Raw genomic sequence first — 24,267 nt, 5'->3', positions numbered from 1 at the left:
CCTTTCAGGCTATTTTCCGGTCATCTCTGGCAACCATTAGGCTTCCAAATATGTATAATCTTGTTTTACACTTTCCTATCTTCATTTTGATATACTATAGGTCGAATTTGGTTAAGAAACGATTGAGTTATAAAGCTTTGAAAATTGCTCAAAGAGTGTTTAACGGAAGGACCAAAATCATGGATAGTGGACAATCTCAGGGACTATTTCTATTGATCATGCAAATCTCATGAACTATTTTGGATGTTTACCCTTGTTAGATTTTAACCTGTCATTCCTCGACCAATATGTTATCCAACTGACCCATGTAACGAAAAACCCTGCATGACGCACAGCTCTGATAATGGGGGATCTGTGCCCCCATCCTGCTAATTATTGTCTGTCTACCAGGTTTGTTATGAGGGTTAAGAACTTCACACAATTTGACAAGCTCTTTTGGGTCCATTGGATTGTCTCCGGTAGCCCCAGCAGCACTAAGGAAACCAATAGCTTCCTCTACTCTCTCTGCAAATTCCATGTACCTATCCTCGGCCAGGTAAAATTTACTCAGCAGAATAAACCTCGTCAATGTGTATGCTTATTACTCAAGTATTTTTTCACACCAACAATTTCTACGAGGGCACGAGAATAGAGAATCTGGGTCACGTAAAAATGGTAGCCAAGGACACGAGAGCTTTAATTATACAAGAAGGACCAAATCTTGGCAATCTGTTGCACGCTCCAGAACATGAAGAGTGTAACTGACAACATTTTAGACTACTGATATGGTGCTTGACGTGTATGTAGCTTTCTGGGTCAGATGGAGATGCAAGATGCCTACAAGTGCTGGCTAATTGCCAGATAGCCAAAAGATATGTTGCAAGTGTTCCAACATGAAAATCAAGATATGATTTATAACAGATACCTGTTTCCTTGCTCACTATGCTCTACAAAGTCCAGATTCCAATCTGAGACTCTGCATGGCAGCACACCCACCAATGGCAAATGCTCTAAGGAGATTCAGTGTGCCAACAGATTGGAGGTACGCTCTGAGTAACCTTTGTGGATCAGGTCTTTTAGATTTCTCATCGAAAGCATCACCGTTGACATTGTTTCTCTGATAACTTGGGAGTTTCACGCCATCTCTAACCTCAAATGGTTCAGACCTAGGCTTTGCAAACTGGCCGGCCACTCTTCCAACCTGTCATGTAAAGCAAATATCAGATTCTGTAAGTGACGTTGCATATGCTGGATTATCGGGGCCTGTCTAGTGACAGAACCCAAAGTTAAACATAGTGAAGCAACTTAGAATTTGGCCATCATGTGAAGGGTTGGACGTAAGTAATAAGATACTTATACTAAATCAAGTAGAGGCCTCCTCCATACACAAACAAGCAGAAACTACCTGATCAACTGAGTCTGAGGGAAGTTCAACTTGCCTGGTGTTCCTTTTTCAAATAAGTGTATGGGAGATAGAAACCGGAAATGCCTCCTTTCAAAAACTACTATGCATGAGACAAACAGCACAAAAACAAATCAGTAGTTCAAGGAAATGCCAAAACAATGTTACAGTAGAATTCTTGGACCATATATTAGATCCAGTGGCAAGTTTCCTCATAAAAACAAAATAAGACAACCTAAACATAGGCTTTCCATGTTATTAGAAGTAGGAAACTGGGAATGTGGGTTTGCACAAGGGAGTGACATCCTAGCAAACACAGTACTAGTTTCTAATGACAAGGCTAGTCGCAATCAAAATCCTCGGTGTTGAACAAGTTTCCTCGTAAATATCCTGTGCTTACAACAAATTATACAATGAATTGCCAAATGAAAAAAATTAAACCCAACAACAATATTCAAATGACAAAATCGTAAGCTAAATAATCACTGCAATGTTACACCAATGAATACATTAGATATGTATTATGATGACTGCTAATCTTCATAACAGGGTTGGATACTTGGCATCAAGAAAGTCTCTGAGAATGCGAGCAGCTTTCTGACCGCCCATTAGTTCCGCTAGCTTCTCCACCGGCATAAGAGCGAGTTCTGCCAAGCTCTTACACCCATCCATTATGGCCCTGTAATTTGAATCTGTAACACCTGGGAGTCGTCTCAAAAACTCCACCGCAGATGTATTGTAGTTTTCAGCCCTGAAAATTTACAGCACCCCCTCAGATTTACATTATGAGTAAGAAGTGATGAACAAGCAAACCAAAGCTCAAGTAACGACAAGGCATTCCATGGTCAGGTCAGTGACTCAGTATTTGACAGGGAACGACTGATGTGGTTCTACTAATACAAGTCCCTCTCACGGAACACGTATCACTGGTGACTAAATGTTTTTATCACCATAAATATGCACTGATGATTTTATTTTTATTGAATGAAAAAATGCATAAGGAGGGCCCTGTGTAGACCACGTGCTATGCTAAAAAAGAGTTAGTTCTCCCTATGCCTATTCTAGGAGTATGAAAGATTTTACTACAAGCTTAAGAAGCTACAATTACAACATGCAAAAACGAGTTGCATCTCACCTCACATCATCCTCCACAATTCCATCTTCAGAGGGTACACCAACTCTAGTTGCTTTGCTCTCGTCAGGTTCATCCTGATTTGCCTTAAGAGTAGCAAATATGTCAGCAGTAGCATGCAGACTGCGGGACCAAATGATTCGCAACCGGGGGAAGTGTAGAACAAGCAACGACAGCTTAGATATAATACTATTTGGTGTGACATCATCACCAATATCACTTGCGGACTGCAACCAAATATCCAGCAACATATACCATCTTAGCATTAGGCCGACCAAGTAAACAATCTCTAAAGATATGATTCAGATTTACCTGAAAGGAGAAACTTTTATCCTGTGAAAATTCAATCAGGAGAACAGGTATTCTATAGTATCGAACCATTGTTTCCACTTGGTGATAAAGACGACCTGATGTGAAACTCATAAAGAGATCTTGGATACTCTTTCTCTCCACACATATCAGTGGAGAAAGGATATAATCCCCAACTTCCAAAGTTACGGGTATTATGCGCATGCCTTTCTGGTGAAGAACATTTGGAAGGCTGCTCATGAACTCCCTCATATCCACTATGACCTGAAAGATTGAGAAGTCTTAACAAACACTGGCCTTCTAGTAAAGGAGATACAAAACATAACACATGATCAAGATTGCACCTGCATTTCCTTCTCAGCAACCTTTCTTCCCCCCGCTTTTCTGGTTAAAGAATTTTGGGATGACAAAGCTTGTGGTTCTTGGGAAGAATTCAATCCCAAGCAGTTCCCATCCTGATGTCAAATTGAGGAGAGACCCGCACAGATATAGAAACATAAGTATCGCACAGATATCGACTGTAATATTCAAAATTCATTAAATGATTCAAGACACATTGTTAAAAAATGTTATACCGACAGACAAGTGCCCACTGGGAAATCAGCCTTTAAGTACCACATATTCAACCCAGTAGTGTATGCTTAAATGATTATAGCCAAAAGAACAAATACATAAAACATACATGCAGCTACGTATTAAAAAGAAGAAACTACTCTTCCTTGTATACTCGGGAGTAGCTTAAAGAAATCGTAATAGAGCAGTAGTTCATACGGTCCATGCAGAACGCTAAAGGTCGAGCACTAAGAAATAAGTATATAGAAATCCTAAACAATTTTCATAAGCTCTGTTTGGTTTACTGAATCTATTCACATTTCCAGTTGTGAGTCTTAATTATAATACCGCAATATTAATACCAGAAACGGAATGTAAACATTGACATAAATACCAGTACATTTGCAACAAACAGTCCCAGAGAAGATTCTCCATAGGAAAAAAAAAAATCAAACCTGATCAACTGGTATCATCATTAGTGACTTCTGCCTAATCAAAGATTCAAACGCTCCATTTTCCCTTCTTATACTTGCCTCAAACTTTTGCACCTCAGAAGAATCTTCATAGAAAATAAAATAAACTTTCAACTTCTTTGAGGGGTTCTCAGCTTTATGAACTTCAATTTCTCTGACAAAAGTCATATCTGGGTGGTAAACAATGATAATAGAGGGTCTCAAAATGTCCAGTATAGGCTGACCACTTTCTAGAGCATAAAAGTGAACTGGAGGTAGTGGCTTAGCATTTATTGTTCCAGTTGAATCCGCTACTCCAGTATGCTTCCTCAACACCCCTTCATCTACAGGGTCAATCTGGCATGTAGGTTCAGTAGAATCAGCAGTCACCACCTGATTTAGTTCATATTCTTGTCCTTCATCCTCCGAATCCGGTATAACAAGATCATCAGGTATGACTTCTTTTTTATCATTAGTACTGACTTTTTTATCATTAGTACTGGCTTTAGTCCCCAAACATTTAACCTTGGCAAGGCTGTTTTTGGTCCTCACTTTTCCCCTACCCTTTCCACGTCCTTTGCCACTAACAAGAAGAGGAGGATCAGCTCCAACATCATCATCTTTTTCGGCTTTCCTTTGAATTTCTGACGATGAAGCCAAAAGCACATCATGTTCCTGGTTGTTTATGCGGCCAGCTTCTGCGTTCTGTGGGGATTTTGAAGGAACTACTTTTCCCTTTCCCCTTCCCTTTCCATGTCCTCTACCACTAACAAGAAGCTGAGGATCATCTCCAACAGCATCATCTTTTTTAGCTCGCTTTCTAATTTCAGCAGCTGCAGCCAAAAGGGCATCGTGTTCCTGCTTGTTTACACTGCTAGCTTCTGCATTCTGTGGGGGTGCTACGTGAACAACTCCATCTAGAACCCCAAAACCTTTGGGATTCTTTGATTTCTTTTTATACCGTGTATGCAAGTCACGGAGCTCTCCCTTTCCTAGCAAGTAGTTTTCCCATTCCTCCCGCATGACCTTCACAAGAAAATACACCATCAATTGGTTGATAAGCTTTTTATATAAGCTTATGCATAATTGATTCTGAAAAGCCAATTGATATTTAAATAATAGAAAACAGAAATACAACCTTAGACCGCTTAAAGAGTTACAGAAAATGTGTGGAACTATACAATTAACGATATCCTTGCACAACAATGCCCAGAAACCTATTCACAAATGCACTTTCCTTAAGAACAAAATGTCTTAACATACAAGTTATAATTTCATCGAAATTAACATGAGCTTGTGTATTTGAAGATTTACGTTAAAGTTAAACCTCTAAACAATCAAATCAAGACCATGATTGCATATCCTTTGTGTCGATTCTCAAAATACTAGCACCTATTTATCAAGAAGACCAAGCAAGCATGTCGAACAAGCAAAAATCCCACTTAATCAGCAAAAGTGTCTGAGATCACCACAATTGCAAGTCTCCAGATTTCATTTATTGGACAGTTTATATACAGTACAAGTCCAAAGAAACAAAGTTAACCTAACACTTCAAAATGAACATAAAAAATTAAAAAATTAAGGGAAACCTTCTGTGGTCCATTGGTGATGAAATCTTCAAGCTGCATGCATGAACGTTCATCTTTGCATGCCACTAGAACAATACCACTATAATCGTCATCACCTTCAACCAAAAGTTCCTCTCTTGACGAAGCCTGTCGCCTTTCCTCTTCTATCTCTTCAAGAACCTCCTGTAATTAAATTGACACATTGAAATGTTGATAAAATTATTTTATCAACTTCACTACCATCCCTATGGCCATTCTAACTGAAACAATAGAATTAAATGAGACAACTGACATAAGAAAGAAAATTAGAGTTCAATCACAACTATTAGGTGTTATGGTACATTGATCAGCCAGGCTATGCATTCATGAAAGACGAATAACAATATGACAACATAGAAATGGGAACTCACTCACTCACACGTAAAACCTTCCACTTTGGTGCCTCCTCTAAAACTTCATCTAAAACTATCCTACTACTTGTACTGGTCGACGACGTGCCTCCAACTGTTACATATGCAAATAAGAAAAATTCAAAAAACACTATATAAAAACTGAATAACACCACACAGAGTAATAATTCCTCACCTTGCTCATTATCATCATCCCCTTTCAGTTTTCTTTTCTTGCCTTTCGAACTCTTACTCTTATCACTTAATTTCACACCATCCGATGTCACAAACCGATACACCCTTTTCTTTGAATACTCAAATATCTTATAGCTCGACTCTGCAAATATCCAGACTGATCGAAAATTCTCTGACACGCGTAGTGTATCCAAGTATTTCAAATAAGTTACCGCATCATATCTACCGAAACAAGAACATTTCATTAATCGATTTCCACTACTGACCCAAAATGTATTTCTCCGAAAACTAAAGCTAAAACAAAATCTCAAATACTAGTTGAATCATATCGGCCTTATCAATCAAAAACACAAACCCAATGCAAGTACCTGACAAGATAATCCAAGAGCTTTCTAAGAGTCTTTAAATCGGAGACGAGCTGCTTAGTCTTCTTCCCCAAGGTATGCCAAATGGGGTCCAATTGCCTCCTCACAATCTCATCAAACGACTTAAACAACCCGTTCTCCACCGTCAAATCCTCCACATCAACCTTATTGGTCTTCCTCATCTCCTTCAAGCAAGCATCCATCACCTCAATTATCGCCTTCTGAATTCCCACCATGTGTTTGGTCATTGGCACCCGTATATCCACCACCTCCGGCGGCTGCCTTTCCAGCTCCTGCGACACATCCACATGGAACCTCGGCCAGAGGTGCATCTTCCGGAGGTACAAGCACTTCATAATCCTCTCCGCCTTGGCAAACCCAGAAATCATGGAATGGGGTTTGTCAGAAAACGCGCGAACAAACGCCGTTTTGTTGAGGGAGCGGAAAATCCGGACGATAAATGCTTCCGTGGAGGTTTCGGTGAGGGAATGAACGGTGGGGATGATGATTCCAGCGATTTGGGAGGTGGGTAATTTGCTGGTGAGGAGGTCGACGATGAGGATGCGGGGAGTGATGAAGAAGACATTGGAGGAGGTGTATAGGGAGTGGCGGTGGTGGGAGGGGAGGTCGGCGGAGATTTCGGGGATGGGGTTGGGGTGGAAGTGGTGGAGGAGTTGGGATTTGAAGAAAGGTTGGTGGGGGGAAAGGATGAGGAGGGTGCCCTGAGAAGGAGTGTGGAGGAGGAGGAGGGCGGCGATGAGTCTGGGGAGGGAGAGGCCGGAGGAGAGAACGACGAGGCCGCTGCCGTTTTGAGGATCGTCGAGGAGTTCGGTTATGATGTGCTCGTGGAATTGGACCATTTCGGGAGAGAGAGAGAGAGAGAGAGAGAGAGGAGTCGGGAGAGTGGAGGGAGACCAAAACCAAGTTTTGAGAGGGTTTTTCAGGGTCACGGACTCACGGGGGAGTTCGTATGCAACCGTTTGGAGGGGGTTTTGACCGTTTGGGTGGTTAATGTTAGTTACCAAATTACCATTAAGGAGATAGATAATTCATAAGAAATCACCAGTGTATTTCTCTCGTTACGTGACAAGTCATGTGATAAGCTATATAAGATGATCGATGAATAAAGAGATTTGAATTATGGGTTTATATGTGATGAAATATACTTTATGACCATTTCGTTCATTTCGTTATAGTTAATTCAGACATATTCGACTATTCCACATGTATACTGTTTATAGCATATTTAGGGCCTCGTATTTAGATCTCGTACAACTACTCGGATGATTTAAATATAATTATATGATAAAGGAATGGGCAAATATATAATAAGTGAGGAGTCCTTATTCTATAAAAGGACCCCTCACCCTCACAATTAGAGGATGCCAACTCTTAGGCCTGAAACCCTCTCACATCCCCTCTCATATTACAAAGGCTCTCTCCCTCACTTCTCAAAGAAATACAATACAGTCAGTGTGGACGTAGCTCAAACCTTGGGGTGAACCACGATACATCTTATGTTATTTACATTACTTGCAGATTCACGGTCGGATTTACGTTGTTCCAAGACCTCCGATTTTGTGCATCAACATTTGGCGCCATTTGTGGGAATCGACATGAAAAGTTATGCTGGTTCTCTCTCAATTTTTCACCTCCGCCGTGAATCTGCAAAATCACAAAAACCCAGAAACAGAAAACACCCAAATCTCATTTCAGAGATACCACAGTTTTTCCAATCACTTCCTAGAAAAACCCAAAAACATAAAAAATCCAGATCTGAAACACAATACTCTCTCTCTCTCCAAATATGCAAAAATCCAAGGCAGAATACACAACTCTCGTCTGTCCGCATGAAAAATCAAAGACCGGTCAAGAACCCAGAGATATAATCTTCATCATCTGCAAATGCATCTGTTACATCAACTTCATCGTCTTCTTCACCACCTCCATCTGGGAAGCAGAGCAGAGATCCTGAAGATGAGGTTTACCTCGACAATTCCCACTCTCACAAACGTTATCCCAGTGAGATTATGGCATCTAGTTTGAGTGAGGTTTACATCTTGGGTCAGGTCAAAGGAGTCAAGCATGGCAAAGAAATCCCCAAAACGACGTCGGCTCAACCGCCACAGTAGCAGAATCCCAAGCCCCAAGCTCCGGTTCTCGGAAACACAAACTGGATGAACCCAGAAACGAAACGGGTTCCCAAGCTGAGCAAATAGACGGATCCGAACCGGACTGTCGGTTTCTCCGCCGGATTGTCGTCGTGCATAACCTTGCCGCTTCCGAGCTCTCTGCCTCTGCCATCCTTTTTTCGCCAAAAAGGGCATTGACACAAGCATCGAAGCTGTGGCAAGCGAGCTGCTGAAGCTTTTGCGTTTGAATTTGTAGTTGGGCCGGCTAGTCCATTAGACCTCTCCAGCGTTCGTCTCACGGCTTCCTCATGTCTTTCCCAAAGGGACGGCAATAGAGATCTCCAGTGCTACCAGGATCGATGCCCTCACAAAAAACCTCTCCTAGGCCATTTCCTAAAGACCAATAATTCCCAGGGGTAGATCTATGAAAACACGGAGTCAGACATGGACATTCCCTACGACGACGTCGTCGTGATCCAACAGGGGAAGACTCCCCGACGAGCCGTCCGTCTTCACCATCAAATTGCCCCGACACGTTCTTTCGACGACAACTTCAGTATAATGTGGTTTGAGAACCATTTTACAAGTTCAGCAGGAATGCAGATTGGAAGCACCGACAGAAGCAATGCTTTTGGGACTGTGGAGATTGAGAAATCTGGGTTATTGTGGTGTTCTTAGTGATGGCTTTAACTTTTCTGGCTTTTTGAATCGATGGCTCACTTGAAGGGATGGCATTTGCATATCCCACAAAAAAAACTTGTAGGGTCTGTCAAGCACCACCCCACGTGGTGTCAGCGCAAGCAGTGAGAATACTCATCACCATCTCCTGCGAATACCACGAGAAAAGCAAAGACAGAGGTGCAAAGCAAAAGTGAAAAGAAAAAGGAAAAGAGAAAAGAAGAAAAGGGGCAAAATTATAAGGTTCCTATTATTACAATTCCTTTTGTCTACCAGGTGAAGAGACAGAGAGAGTACAACTGAAAACAGAAAGCAAAAAGCAAAAGTAAGGAATAAACACCCCATCAGAATGATGTGATTTACTTTTCTTGTTTCTGAATGGTGTAAATTATTTTTCTTATCTTTCGGAGACATCTGTATAAACCCTATCAGAGGGTAAAAAAAAAAAAAAAAAAAAAGGGCAAAGCCCAAAATAATGGGCTGCAATGTCATGTGGAGGGCGAAGGCCCATATGCCCAAAAAAGTCAAGCCCTCTATTATCACCAACCAGGTGACCAAAAATACGCCTAGTACTCCAAAATTATTCGGCAACTTGCCACTATTAGCACCAACCAGGTGATCAAAAGTACGCCCAGTACTCCAAAACCTGTACTCTAAAATCATTTGGCAACTAGCCATTGGTGATGAAATGTACAACCCGTACTCTAAAATCATTTGGCAACTAGCCATTCATGCCACCAACCAGGTGATGAAATGTACAACCCGTACTCTCCTTCTTGTCACCAACCAGGTGATCAAAAGTACGCCCAGTACTTCAAATTATACATGAGCATTACTCATGTCATTCATACATAAACATTCATGAGCATCACTCATAACAATCATACATAAACATTCATGACCATCATTCATGTCAACATTCATGAGCATCACTCATGACAACATCCCTTAGCATCACTCATGGCAATCAACATAAACATTCATGTGCATCACTCATGTCAATCAGCTTCAAAAGCTTCATTTACAAAAGATTCGGCTTCAAAAGCTTCATTTACAGAGCTCTAGCTTCAAAGCTTCACTTGCAAAGCTTTACCTGCAAAGCTTCAGTGCAGGGTATACAAATACCGCCTCCGAACAACCACCACTTCGGCCCATACACGGATTCAATTTGAAGTCTCCAGCCAACAGATTCTATTGACCGAAGATTTGAGGGACTACATTATGTACCATATATTGGACCTCAACTGGGCCTCATGAAAAATACTTGGGGGACTCTAGCCCATCATTCATGTATTGAGGAACGAGCCCTTACTCTATAAAAATGACTCCCTCACCACCATTAGAGAGCATTAACTCTAGCCCATATTTATGTATTAAGGAGTGAGCCCTTATTCTATAAAAGGGACTCCCTCACCTTCAAACGCCAGAAGTCAAGCCAACCAAGGCAACATAAGCCACGAGCCGAGCAGTCTCGCATCATGTGCTACTTCTAGTTGAGCATGATTTCAGATTGAGCACCGCCTCATATCGAACATCAGTTCAAGACAACATCTAGTTACTTCGACCCCCACATGGACTGAATTTCAAGTCTCTAGCCAAAAGACTCTCTTGACTAAAGACTTGGGGGACTACTATTTATACCATATTTAGGGCCTCGTATTTAGATCTCGTACAAATACTCGGGGGATTTAAATGTAATTATATGATAAAGGAATGGGCAAATATGTAATAAGTGAGGAGTCCTTATTCTATAAAAGGACCCCTCACCCTCACAATTAGGGGAGGCCAACTCTTAGGCCTGAAACCCTCTCACATCCCCTCTCATATTACAGACGCTCTCTCCCTTACTTCTCAGAGAAATATAATACAATCAGTGTGGACGTAGCCCAAATCTTGGGGTGAACCACGATACATCTTGTATTATTTACATTACTTGCAGATTCACGGTCGGATTTACGTTGTTTCAAGACCTCCGATTTTGTGCATCAACATATACCATTATGGCAATGGCGCTCGCATATATTGTACAATACGCTACGTTTGGATTCAAGATTTTCAAGTTATTAAGAGATTAAGGTCAAGTTAGAAGAAATGGACCACAAAAAGTTAATAGTCGATATTAGAAGATTCTCCATACTAGCATTACAAAAAATATGAGAAGAATTTGCTAATCCCTCTTATATGCATTAGTAATGCTCATATGGGGAATTTTGTAATCCTTTATTCATTCCTTACTAGTTTGACATCAATCCCTTGAGACTTGAAAATCCATTGAGAGTAAAAATCCCTAACCCCAAACATAGCTAAAGAGTTTTAGAACTAAATTGGCATCAAAACTATCCATCTATGATAGTTGGCGGGTCGCTTCAAGCATTTGATTTTAAAATAGAATTGAACCGTTGATCTTTCTTGATTGAATTCTTGACTATGCAATTAGTTTTACTTGTTTTAATTTTCATTAAAGCTTTATGTAAGTCGTTTAAGACATCGCTTGGAACTACTTTTAAAATAACTGAAAACGCTTTTTGTAAAAATGTTTTTGGAACAAATCTTTTGGAAAAATGCAAGTGAATCTTGTATAAGCACTTGAAGTGTTACCTACAACTAGTACTTCTTGCATGAAGCACTTTAAGTACTTTTGGAACATAAAAACATTCTCTGAAAGCGCTTTCAGTCATTTTAAAAGTACTTTCAAACGAGCCCCAAGTTTGTTTAACAAGGAAACACTACATTTTGTTTAAGTGAAGTGAAACCAGCAAGACACACAAACTTTGACAAAATAAGAGAAAAGGCAGGAAAACATAAACAGCAACATAAGCAAAACCTGCCACTCAACATTTCCATGATCAAACGATCTAGGTATTATATCTCATATATGTATAAAGTTTAACTCAGAATAATAAGAGAAAACAGCGTCGGAAGGGACGGATTTCATCGTGTATAAACACCGGTATTGTATAGATTCTTTTAATTTGATTTCATGTTTGCAGTGAGATCTCCGTGACTCATCTTGATTCTTTGCAGAAGCAAGGGAACTGGCTTTTCCAAGACAGTCACGTTGATACTGTTCCAAACCTCTGGAGTGGTCGGAAGTTGAGCAATTTTCTCGGCGATGCTCATGTCTTCTGGAAGAACAGAAGCAAAGACAGTGTAGTCTTTTTTCCACTCTTCGTGATTTGCTAGGCTTATAAAAAATTCTGGGCCAGAACCAATCCATGCTACAGAACCCTTTCTAATGGTCGGGCAAACTTCAGTCGGAATCTTCTTAAATGTGCCTCCTTGAGCTTCTAGTGTTCCTTGAACCAGTGCAAATGGAGGGCCAAAAGGAGTCTATCAAATTCACACAGGAAAAGTTATCAAATCAGTTTATTTCCCCTGTTCTTAAGTGCAGTATTGGAATTGCAAAGCGTATGTGACCCTTCTCCCATAAACTAGCATGTATTCAGATGCCAAAGGGCATTCAAGGTAATAAACAACACAGCAGAACTAACAAATGCATATCATCAATTTTAGACTGAAGTCCAGCAATTTAATCAAGCCTTACATTTTTTATGTGGTTTCCATCTGAATCCCATGATTGCCCTCGGCTCTCTGCACGATAAAACTGGCAGCCTGCACAATGGCGCAATGCCAACAACTCAAGAATGTAGGCTACAGAATGAGGGGCACATTCAGGGAAAAGCTGCACAAATTAATATATAGAACTAGAAATTATTAGTGTATGTCATAAATCAAACAAAACATAAATGAAGAGCAAAAATATGGCATTTGCTGAGTGGTAAAAATCAGCATTATGTGTGAACTGCAAATCCCTACAACATGCCAAACGAAAAACTCCATGTCTTTTTGTAGTGAGAGGTATACAGCTTATCAAATTGTAACAGCAAGTAACACAAGATCAAAACAACAAAACGTCAATGAACAGATATAATTCGGTACATTATTCTTTTGGGATTAATAAATAACACTTTAGCATATCCAAACATGAGAGTTACAAAATCATATCATTTAATGTGCACATATACCACATCATCTCAATTCACACCAATTTTAAAAATACTGTTTTTTTTTTCTTTTTTCGTTGTTGGTTATTTTTAAGCGAAACAAAAGGCTTAAAATTTATGAAGTTTACTTTTCAAAAGAATTTTTTGTTTTGTCAAGGGAAAATCTAATCTTGATGATGTTCTCTCATGTTGTTATTCATTCATTGTTAAAACAAGAGGGCAAGAGACATAAACAAGAATCGAGTTTCACGGAAATACCGAATTTTTAGCAATGTCTACGAAACCTCTCTTGAGCTTATTGAACCAAGTCAGAAATATAACACAAACATAAATTCATGTACGCAAAAGTTAACTCCAGAGGTTGCACTCTGACTGGTGCATTTTAAATTTCCCTCTGGCCATAACGATTCATATTCCATTTGCAAATAGCATTTTCATATATTGTATCCAAAACGAAATAAGAAAAAATGAGTTAAAAATTCTGATGGCACCAACACTTACTTTTATATGAAGAGTTCCATATTCTGTTTCCAAGCCAACAATGCCCTAGAAAAAGAAAAGATAGGCATGTCAATAGCATATTAAGTTGGTCATACCATCATACAACCAATTTCTGGAAAACCAACAACAAACAAAGAAATCAAGATACATAATCTACAAAAATGGTTGACTTCTGACTACATAATCTACACCAGTAGTATATTAAGTTAATCATACATTCTCTGTTGACGGCTCGTCAAACTCCAATGTCAAATTATTGTTGATCTCTGCATTACTTTTTGTAGTGGAGTTGTTAAGATGGTAAAAGCTACAATGATGCTTCTGCCCTTTTATCTAGAGAATTGAACCTTTAGTTTCGTTTCATGAAATGCATGTGGCACAAATCATTAGGGGAAAATGCAGTAAATTTTGTACAAAGAAAGTTGGTAAAACTTAATGCTTTACTAGGCATGCCTGTTTGCTGTACAAAGAAAGTTAAGCATTCATACTATACACAATAACACATTCAGCCCGTTATCCTCTTTGTCTAAATCTTTCTAGCTTCATTTCTTATTTTGGGGAATTTTCGATTATATAAGTGGCAATAACTAGTCACGTAAAACAAAGAGAGAAATGAGATAAAATTTTCTGGCAGACTGAAAACAACACTAATGCACATGGAGTAGCTGAGAAACTAGCAGCAGCAGGACATGCGCTCAAGATGAGCATACTAGATCTAAAATGAAGGAGGAAAAAAAATAGGTTGATAGGCATATTAGTCAAACTTTTACATTTGCATTCCATGTGCAAATTGATAGGCATGAATGACGTAAAAAATCCTGGCTGCAAAGATATTGAGTCTTCTTTCTGTTTTATCTGAATGAGTCTTCAATTGCTACAAAGTTTACTTTATACTTAGGGATTCTGATATGAATCTAGATCATTAGCAAGATCAGAATTAGGTAAGTTCTGACCTGCACGAAAGGCGTAACAACCTGATGAGCTTGTTATCCCTACAACAACAACAACAACAAAACCTTTTCCCACTAAGTGGGGTCGGCTATATGAATCCTAGAACGCCATTGCGCTCGGTTTTGTGTCATGTCCTCCGTTAGATCCAAGTACTCTAAGTCTTTTCTTAGAGTCTCTTCCAAAGTTTTCCTAGGTCTTCCTCTACCCCTTCGGCCCTGAACCTCTGTCCCGTAGTCACATCTTCGAACCGGAGCGTCATTCGGCCTTCTTTGCACATGTCCAAATCACTGGAGCCGATTTTCTCTCATCTTTCCTACAATTTCGGCTACTCCTACTTTACCTCGGATATCCTCATTCCCAATCTTATCCTTTCTCGTGTGCCCACACATCCCACGAAGCATCCTCATCTCCGCTACACCCATTTTGTGTACGTGTTGATGCTTCACTGCCCAACATTCTGTGCCATACAACATCGCTGGCCTTATTGCCGTCCTATAAAATTTTCCCTTGAGCTTCAGTGGCCTACGACGGTCACACAACACGCCGGATGCATTCTAACACTTCATCCATCCAGCTCGTATTCTATGGTTGAGATCTCCATCTAATTCTCCGTTCTCTTGCAAGATAGATCCTAGGTAGCGAAAACGGTCGCTTTTTGTGATCTTCGCTAGATTGCTCCGGTCATTAGTGTGGATAAGTATATAAATGGATAGAGATAGGAAAGCAAACACAAGATGTACGTGGTTCACCCATATTGGCTACGTCCACGGAATAGAAGAGTTCTCATTAATTGTGAAGGGTTTACACAAGTACATAGGTTCAAGCTCTCCTTTAGTGAGTACAAGTGAATGATTTAGTACAAATGACATTAAGAAATATTGTGGGAGAATGATCTCGTAATCACGAAACTTCTAAGTATCGGAGTGTGGAGTCGTCTTGACTTGCCTTATCTGTCTCATAGGTAGATGTGGCATCTTCTCTGGAAGTACTCTTCCTCCATCCAGGGGTGGTATCTTTAACTGGTGGAGATGCACAAGGTAATGTATCAATTTCACTTGAAGCTTACTTGTAGTTTCAGGCTTGGTCAAGCGCGATACAAACCATGTAGTAGGAGTCCCCCAAGTCGCCGAGCTAGGGGGTCTGCTGAAAGAGGTGACAGACAAGGTAAGCAATCAGAGCTCCGACTGATTGTTCACCTTCTCCCCATCTTGCAGCAGCATGAAGGATAAAGAGAAGAAAAATGAGAAGAGATGATATGAGATACTTTTGCTTTTGAAGAAGTAACTTTCCACAGGCTTATTCTTGAACTGAGCTGGAGGGTTTTCTGGTTTCCTTCAGAGTATAAGGCCGACTGAAGAATTTGAGGGTCAAAACAAGTCCATCAAATCTAGAGTACGTTCCACCCTGCTGATATGGGATACTTTTGCTTTTGACAGAGTAATGGATGTATCGGCACGTGTGCTGTTACGCTTGTCTCCACATGCTTCCTTGTATCCTTCGCACTTGCCCTATCTGTTCCTCAAGCAGATGCGGAATCTTCCCTGGAAACATAAGATGTTGAAGATGAGTACTCGAGAGCAATGCCAGGTAAGTAATCAGGTAAGGGGTTCCAGGCAGTCAGTTCTTGGCTGGAAGCTTGATTCCAAGTGCTGACTGATTGCTCTCTTTCTCCTTGTCTTGCAGGTAAAAACAAGGCCAAAGGAAAAGACAGGGAAAAAGCATGATATGGGATACTCTTGCTTTTAACCCTGATGATATGAGATATTCTTGCTCTAGTATAGCTTGTTTGCAGAGGTATTATCGGGGGGAAAGAAAGCTGAATATTTCGAAAGGCTTCGTTGGGAGTGCCCTCTCAGATATGATGAAGGGTTGAGCATTTTTGCAGGTCTGCCTGTCCGTTGGGGATGGAGGTTGACATATATAGGAGTCTCCCTAACAAGTAGTAATGCTATTCCTTTACCCTGCTTGGTCATAGCACGGTAGTGGGAGCTGTCAGTTTCACATGTTTTAACTCTGTCAGAGCACTTTGAAAAAGTGGTCTGTGGTATCTGGCTCTCGAGATTCGGAGAACGATGCCTCTTCGATTTTTGAGAAAGCAATCATGCTGGGGGTCTGGCTCTCGAGATTCGGAGAGCAGTGTCTCTTCGGTTGATACACAGGGACTTTCCAATTATCCAGCAATGGTACTGTTCCTTTACCCTCTCTTCGATTTTGAGAAAGTAGTCATGTTGGGAGTCTGGCTCTCGAGATTCGGAGGACGGTGCCTCTTCGATTTTGGAGCAAGCAATCTTGTTGGGAGTGTTTTCTCGAATGTGAGTAAAGGTTGGGCATGTTTGCTAGTCTACCTTGCCACGAAGCACAGAGGTTGACACACAGGGAGTTTCCAATTATCCAGCAGTGGTACTGTTCCTTTACCCTTGTGGGTAATAATATGGTAGCTAGACCTTCAAAATTTATGTGTCTAAACTTTGTTAGTGTTGTTTCTTTGCTATTCTTTTACCTTTCTTGGTCAGAGCGATGTAGTGGGAGCTGCAAGCTTCACGTGCTCAACTTTGGCAGAGAACTTTGGCAAAGTTATCTGTGGTACCCATGAGCTATTGTTGCGTGTGGGAAGTGGGTGATTGAACAGTAAGATTCATGTGCTTTCTACTTCACCAGAAGTCTTCGACAGAATGCCCATAATTTCTGCAAAGCTGAGTGTGCGTGTGACAGGTGCTGACAAGGCTAGAAAAGTAGGTGCCTCTTCGATTTCTGAGATCGGCCCTCGTGGTCTCTGAGCAGCCCAGCTTTTGAGAAAGCGAGCGCCTCTTCGATTGATTCGAAGAACGATGCCTCATCGATTTTTGAGAAAGCAGTCACGCTGGGGGTCTGGCTCTCGAAGATTCGGGGAGCAGTGTCTCTTCGATTTTTGAGAAAGTAATCATGTTGGGAGTCTGGCTCTCGAGATTCGGAGGGCGGTGCCTCTTCGATTTTGGAGCAAGCAATCTTGTTGGGAGTGTTTTCTCGAATGTGAGTAAAGGTTGGGCATGTTTGCTAGTCTACCTTGCCACAAAGCACAGAGGTTGACACACAGGGACTTTCCAATTATCCAGCAATGGTACTGTTCCTTTACCCTCTCTTCGATTTTTAAGAAAGTAGTCATGTTGGGAGTCTGGCTCTCGAGATTCGGAGGACGGTGCCTCTTCGATTTTGGAGCAAGCAATCTTATTGGGAGTGTTTTCTCGAATGTGAGTAAAGGTTGGGCATGTTTGCTAGTCTACCTTGCCACGAAGCACAGAGGTTGACACACAGGGACTGTCCAATTATCCAGCAGTGGTACTGTTCCTTTACCCTTGTGGGTAATAATATGGTAGCTAGACCTTCAAAATTTATGGGTCTAAACTTTGTTAGTGCTGTTTCTTTGCTATTCTTTTACCCTTCTTGGTCAGAGCGATGTAGTAGGAGCTGCAAGCTTCACGTGCTCAACTTTGGCAGAGAACTTTGGCAAAGTTTTCTGTGGTACCCATGAGCTATTGTTGCGTGTGGGAAGTGGGTGATTGAACAGTAAGATTCATGTGTTTTCTACTTCCCCAGAAGTCTTCGACAGAATGCCCATAATTTCCGCAAAGCTGAGTGTGCGTGTGACAGGTGCTGACAAGGCTGGAAAAGTAGGTGCCTCTTCGATTTCTGAGATCGGCCCTCGTGGTCTCTGGGGAGCCCAGCTTTTGAGAAAGCGAGCGCCTCTTCAATTTCTGAGACCAGCCTTCGTGGTCTTTGAGCAGCCCAACTTTTGAGAAAGCAAGCGCCTCTTAGATTTTTGAGATCAACCCTCGTGATCTCTAAGCAGCCCAGCTTTTGAGAAAGCAAACGCCTCTTCGATTTCTGAGCAGGCGCCTCTTCGATTTCTGAAGCTCCGTCGAGTGCAGATTTTTATAAGGGCTGGCATTAAGTTCCAAAGCACACTTGAATCTCCACCAGTAGAAGCTTCATTCTTGCACTTCTAAGATCTTGATTTGTCCGACCTCTTCTCTCTTCAACACCTTTGAAAATGTCTGGCCCCTCCGACCGTCGTTTTGACTTGAACCTTGTTGAAGAGGCAGCCCCGCCTTCTCCAGACAACATATGGCGCCCATCCTTCGTCTCCCCTACTGGTCCTCTTACCGTTGGGGATTCCGTGATGAAGAATGATATGACCGCTGCGGTGGTGGCCAGGAACCTTCTCACTCCCAAAGATAACAGACTACTTTCCAAACGGTCTGATGAGTTAGCTGTTAAGGATTTGCTGGCTCTCAGTGTTCAGTGTGCAGGTTCTGTGTCTAATATGGCCCAACGCCTATTTGCTCGAACCCGCCAAGTTGAATCATTGGCGGCTGAAGTGATGAGTCTCAAACAGGAGATTAGAGGGCTCAAGCATGAGAATAAACAGTTGCACCGGCTCGCACATGACTATGCTACAAACATGAAGAGGAAGCTTGACCAGATGAAGGAAACTGATGGTCAGGTTTTACTTGATCATCAGAGATTTGTAGGTTTGTTCCAAAGGCATTTATTGCCTTCGTCTTCTGGGGCTGTACCGCGTAATGAAGCTCCAAATGATCAACCTCTGATGCCTCCTCCTTCTAGGGTTCTGTCCAGTACTGAGGCTCCAAATGATCCCCCTCCGGTGCCTTCTCTTTCTGGGGCTCTACCGACTGCTGAGACTTCTCCTAAGCAACCTTTGTGAAGGCTCCCTCTTGTGTGTTTATTTTGACTCATGTATATGTACATATTTGTAGCTTATCGGGGATATCAATAAATAAGCTTTCCTTCATTTCAACGTATTGTGTTAAATACACCAAAGCCTTCTTCGCTAAGTTCTTTGAATTTTCTTTTATTGAAGCTTGTATGTTGAAGCTTTCTGAGTGGAGCATGTAGGTTGGGGTAGTGTTCCCTTAATTTTCCGAGTGAGGAAAACTTCTCGGTTGGAGACTTGGAAAATCCAAGTCACTGAGTGGGATCGGCTATATGAATCTTAGAACGCCATTGTGCTCGATCCTGTGTCATGTCCTTCGTTAGATCCAAGTACTCTAAGTCTTTTCTTAGAGTCTCTTCCAAAGTTTTCCTAGGTCTTCCTCTACCCCTTCGGCCCTGAACCTCTGTCCCATCGTCGCATCTTCTAATCGGAGCGTCAGTAGGCCTTCTTTGCACATGTCCAAACCACCGTAACCGATTTTCTCTCATCTTTCCTTCAATTTCAGCTACTCCTACTTTACCCCGGATATCCTCATTCCTAATCTTATCCTTTCTTGTGTGCCCACACATCCAACGAAGCATCCTCATCTCCGCTACACCCATTTTGTGTACGTGTTGATGTTTCACCGCCCAACATTCTGTGCCATACAGCATCGCCGGCCTTATTGCCGTCCTATAAAATTTTCCCTTGAGCTTCAGTGGCATACGGCGGTCACATAACACGCCGGATGCACTCTTCCACTTCATCCATCCAGCTTGTATTCTATGGTTGAGATCTCCATCTAATTCTCCGTTCTTTTGCAAGATAGATCCTAGGTAACGAAAACGGTCGCTCTTTGGTATTTCTTGATCTCCGATCCTCACCCCTAACTCGTTTTGGCCTCCATTTGCACTGAACTTGCACTCCATATATTCTGTCTTTGATCGGCTTAGGCGAAGACCTTTAGATTCCAACACTTCTCTCCAAAGGTTAAGCTTTGCATTTACCCCTTCCTGAGTTTCATCTATCAACACTATATCGTCTGCGAAAAGCATACACCAAGGAATATCATCTTGAATATGTCTTGTTAACTCATCCATTACCAACGCAAAAAGGTAAGGACTTAAGGATGAGCCTTGATGTAATCCTACAGTTATGGGAAAGCTTTCGGTTTGTCCTTCATGAGTTCTTACGGCAGTCTTTGCTCCTTCATACATATCCTTTATAGCTTGGATATATGCTACTCGTACTCCTTTCTTCTCTAAAATCCTCCAAAGAATGTCTCTTGGGACCCTATCATACGCTTTTTCCAAATCTATAAAGACCATGTGTAAATCCTTTTTCCCATCTCTATATCTTTCCATCAATCTTCGTAAGAGATAGATTGCCTCCATGGTTGAGCGCCCTGGCATGAACCCGAATTGGTTGTCCGAAACCCGTGTCTCTTGCCTCAATCTATGCTCAATGACTCTCTCCCAGAGCTTCATTGTATGACTCATTAGCTTAATACCCCTATAGTTCATGCAATTTTGTACGTCGCCCTTATTCTTGTAGATAGGCACCAAAGTGCTCGTTCGCCACTCATTTGGCATCTTCTTCGTTTTCAAAATCCTATTGAAAAGGTCAGTGAGCCATGTTATACCTGTCTCTCCCAAAAGTTTCCACACTTCGATTATTGGGTCAGTGAGCTTGTTATCCCTAGAGTAACTTTTTATCTGTTGTAATGAGACTTCCATTATTGGGTTACCCATATACTTTAGATTGATACAATACAAACCTCTGGTAAAATGGCCACCCGAAATCATCACTGGAATTGAGATCTCATTCAAAGACAAAAAAAATCAATCACTTATCTAGAGTTTCTTTTTGTATATTATATGAATCATCTGATCTGCAAGGACCATGCTTGGGAATTATTTTATCTTCTTTCTCCAAGGAAGACGCAAAACACGATCATCTTGAATTTGGGATAGCTACTAGAAATCTTAGTTTAAGACTGGATTTGTTATCAAGGCCCAACAGAAATTACATGTTTTCCAAAACCCCACTATAAGTTCTACCCATATACGTTCTGATTGCCAACTCATACTTAACTAAACCTAGTTGCCTCTTGTAGGAACTGATATAATGGAAATTCCATAAAATCCAACAGTTCTACTGATTAACATTCCATGTGGGAACAAATAAACTTACATACGACTACAAGATTCAGTATACAAAGCCACATTAATTAATAAAAACAAATGCTCCCCAAACTTCCATACCTCTCCTTTCCCAAAGATGAGTCCAGAAGTCCACATAACTGTTTCCCCTACTTCCTGGCGCTCCGGTGCCAATGTATCTTTCTGTTTCTTCAACCAGCACTGAAGTGACAAAGTTTCAACCAAAAAGAAGTTCAAGTTAATGTACTGAAATACGGAATAGATTTGACAAAACATAATCCAAAGATGCAACCTTATCAAATAGGAAAATGCAGACTAATTATTCTTCAGACTTTGAAAATATGCTCAAGAAATCAATTGCACAGATTAAGACTTATTGAGCTTATATAATGCCATCCAAATCAAAACTTACACATAAATTGGATACATTCGTCGTAAACATTCGAAATTAATAATCAAAAGTTAATTCATTTGGGCAAAATTCCAGTGCCCAGATTCAACTTACCTCACCAAATTTGGAGCCGCAAGCCTCCTTGTTCCCACAAAACACCCAAGAATCACACAAGCAAGGCCCATCAGTCCCAGTACACATGGATTTACACGCCTTGCAGCATTCCTCAGAAGAACTGAACTTAAACTCAGAACCCCACTTCACAGCAGCCCCCCACAGCTCCAAATTCTCAGTCCCTCTGCAACACCCGGCGCCACTCTCCCCCTCCACCCCAACGCCGCCGCCCTTCTCAACCAACGTCAACGACTCGAGCTCCGAGAATCCGTCCGAGAATGAAGAGGCGTCATTGGGTTTAAGCACCGCAGAGACGAATGTGTAGACCAGAGCACAGGAAACCAAAACCACCAAGAGGAGGACGAAAGAGAAGTAATGGGTGGCTTCTGGGTCGTTTTGCTTCCGACCCATTTGAGAATTGGGGGAGAAGAGTGAGACCGGAAGGCGATTTGGGATCTGTGGTCTGGATTAAGGGTAAAGAATTGAGCTTGGAGATTATGGCGTTGACTTTGGACAAAGATTGATCATGGCAAGAGGGGAACACCAGAATAGGGAACTGGGCGACTGAGTCAATGTCATCTTTGTCTTTTTCAATTTTGTTTACAAAAGATATGTTAGCTAATTGTAGGGGATCATTGTCATTTTATATTTTCTAAGGTCTGTTTAAGGACAAATTTATGGGGGAAGAGATGATTAATGAAAAAAAAAACCTCAAATGCTATAAGGGTAATTGTGTTATACTCATTGCATCAATTAGTTCTCGTGTTTTCAATTTGACCAATTTAATCATCGTAGATTCGTAGTCATCTTTTTTAACTAATTAAGAATATTTCATCTAATTTCGGTTAGAAAATGCATAAACTGCTATAAACCTATTTATAAAATTACCCATTTTTATTAAAATATTAAAATAAAAAGAAAATTACTCATCTCCCAACTTCCCAACCTCCTCCTATCGTTTCTCCTCTCCTAGCTTTCTTCCACACCCCCCCCCTAAAAAAATTCTATGTCACAACCTTAATAATTTTTCACATAGGAAGTTTTATCTATTATACATATTATTTCTTATTGATTTGTATTTTTCTATAAATTAAAAAAAGAAAAAGAAAGAGAAAGGGTAGTATATGGCTCTCTCAATTGCGGTATGTTTCTTGATTATACAGTCGGAGACGAGGTGGTCGGGTTAATTTTCTCAGGACTACAATGATGGAACTCGCGTGGTGACAGTTGATGCCAAGGTGGATCTAGAGACGCATTCATCGAGTTGCATGCGTGTGCGGTTAAGGTTGGGTCAAGGACAAGGCATATGACAGAGTGAGTTTGTTTAATCTTTTTTTTTTCATTATGAAATTATATTTTTTTCTATTTTAATTGAAAAATATTTTTCTATATTAAGTTATAATATTTTTTATGAAATTTTTAAACAGAGATTGGATGGATTGTCCTTAATTGACTAACATAAATAAACACAATGACTAATTGGCCAACTGAAAATACGGGAACTAAATTGGCCAAATGACTATAACACATGGACTATTTGACATTTAATCCAAGAAAAAAAAATCCAGATCAAATATTAAACGAGAAGTTTGCATATACCACATGATTTTTAAGGGTTTCTGAATCGTTGGAGCTAAATGTGCCACTTCAATCTTATTAGGGTACTTGACCAATAGGAACCGAAACTTCCGTGTGAATAGGAAGTCTTATGCTTGTAAAATTAAGGTGTGTGTTGTTGATCGGTAATTAAGGTGCCCTTGAAGCATTTGGTAAATTGATAAGCTACGCCTGGAAGGTTAGAAAAGTCCAGATGGAATTTTAATGGTAATGGTAAACTTTGAAACTAAGCAGTTACGCTTAATACGTCTTCAATCGACAAGGTTAAAGGGCTATTAGATAGGATCCGCTTAGATCATCTTTAATGGAGATGGTTAAAGGGCTAAAATGTCAGTTTGAATGTCTTCAGGCGTTTGTTTTTCCTTTTAAAAAGGAAATTTAAAACATGTGCGTTTGCCGGGAGTCGAACCCGGGTCTATTGCTTGGAAGGCAATTATCCTAACCGTTGGACTACAAACGCTATTGATGCAAGACCTCTCTGTTTCTTACAATTTTAATGAATTTGTACAGCTCTCAGATCGTCGCATTGCTAGAACAAAATTTTATGGAACTCTCACTTCACATAGTATAGGACCAGATTTAGGTCAGATGAGGTCACAATGTAGGGACTTTAATTTTTTGTAAGAGTGGTATGACCAACCACTGATCATGTTGCCCCATCCAAAATGAACTCGTAATTAGAAG

General features: G+C 40.8%; 2 protein-coding genes, 1 long non-coding RNA gene and 1 other non-coding gene across 4 annotated transcripts; all 4 read right to left on the bottom strand.

Moving 5' to 3' along the window:
- Positions 1-1,722: 1,722 nt before the first annotated feature.
- Positions 1,723-7,306, bottom strand: LOC126625701 (DNA repair endonuclease UVH1). The gene is made up of 9 exons (XM_050294763.1): positions 6,347-7,306; positions 5,980-6,200; positions 5,813-5,898; positions 5,416-5,577; positions 3,830-4,852; positions 3,167-3,277; positions 2,826-3,086; positions 2,517-2,740; positions 1,723-2,132 (listed from the first exon to the last, which is right to left on the bottom strand). The coding sequence occupies exons 1-9, from the start codon at positions 7,201-7,203 to the stop codon at positions 1,922-1,924; spliced, it is 3,156 nt and encodes a 1,051-aa protein (XP_050150720.1). The 5' UTR covers positions 7,204-7,306; the 3' UTR covers positions 1,723-1,921.
- Positions 7,307-11,967: 4,661 nt separating this feature from the next.
- On the bottom strand, positions 11,968-22,564 carry LOC126625702 (uncharacterized). The gene is made up of 5 exons (XM_050294764.1): positions 21,967-22,564; positions 21,564-21,662; positions 13,659-13,703; positions 12,698-12,835; positions 11,968-12,483 (listed from the first exon to the last, which is right to left on the bottom strand). Exons 1-5 carry the CDS (start codon positions 22,375-22,377, stop codon positions 12,121-12,123), a joined length of 1,056 nt encoding a protein of 351 aa, XP_050150721.1. The 5' UTR covers positions 22,378-22,564; the 3' UTR covers positions 11,968-12,120.
- LOC126625705 (uncharacterized) lies at positions 15,340-18,379 on the bottom strand. The gene is made up of 2 exons (XR_007624447.1): positions 18,025-18,379; positions 15,340-17,109 (listed from the first exon to the last, which is right to left on the bottom strand). It is a non-coding gene; the product is annotated as an uncharacterized LOC126625705 (long non-coding RNA).
- A 1,407-nt stretch (positions 22,565-23,971) lies between the features above and the next one.
- Positions 23,972-24,043, bottom strand: TRNAG-UCC (transfer RNA glycine (anticodon UCC)). Its single transcript has one exon. It is a non-coding gene; the product is annotated as a tRNA-Gly (tRNA).
- Positions 24,044-24,267: the final 224 nt, after the last annotated feature.

Source organism: Malus sylvestris, chromosome 6, assembly GCF_916048215.2.
Source record: "Malus sylvestris chromosome 6, drMalSylv7.2, whole genome shotgun sequence".
Taxonomy (NCBI): Eukaryota; Viridiplantae; Streptophyta; class Magnoliopsida; order Rosales; family Rosaceae; genus Malus; species Malus sylvestris.
The sequence above is the reverse complement of the archived record's forward strand: the minus strand, read 5'-3'. Positions and strand labels throughout refer to the sequence as shown.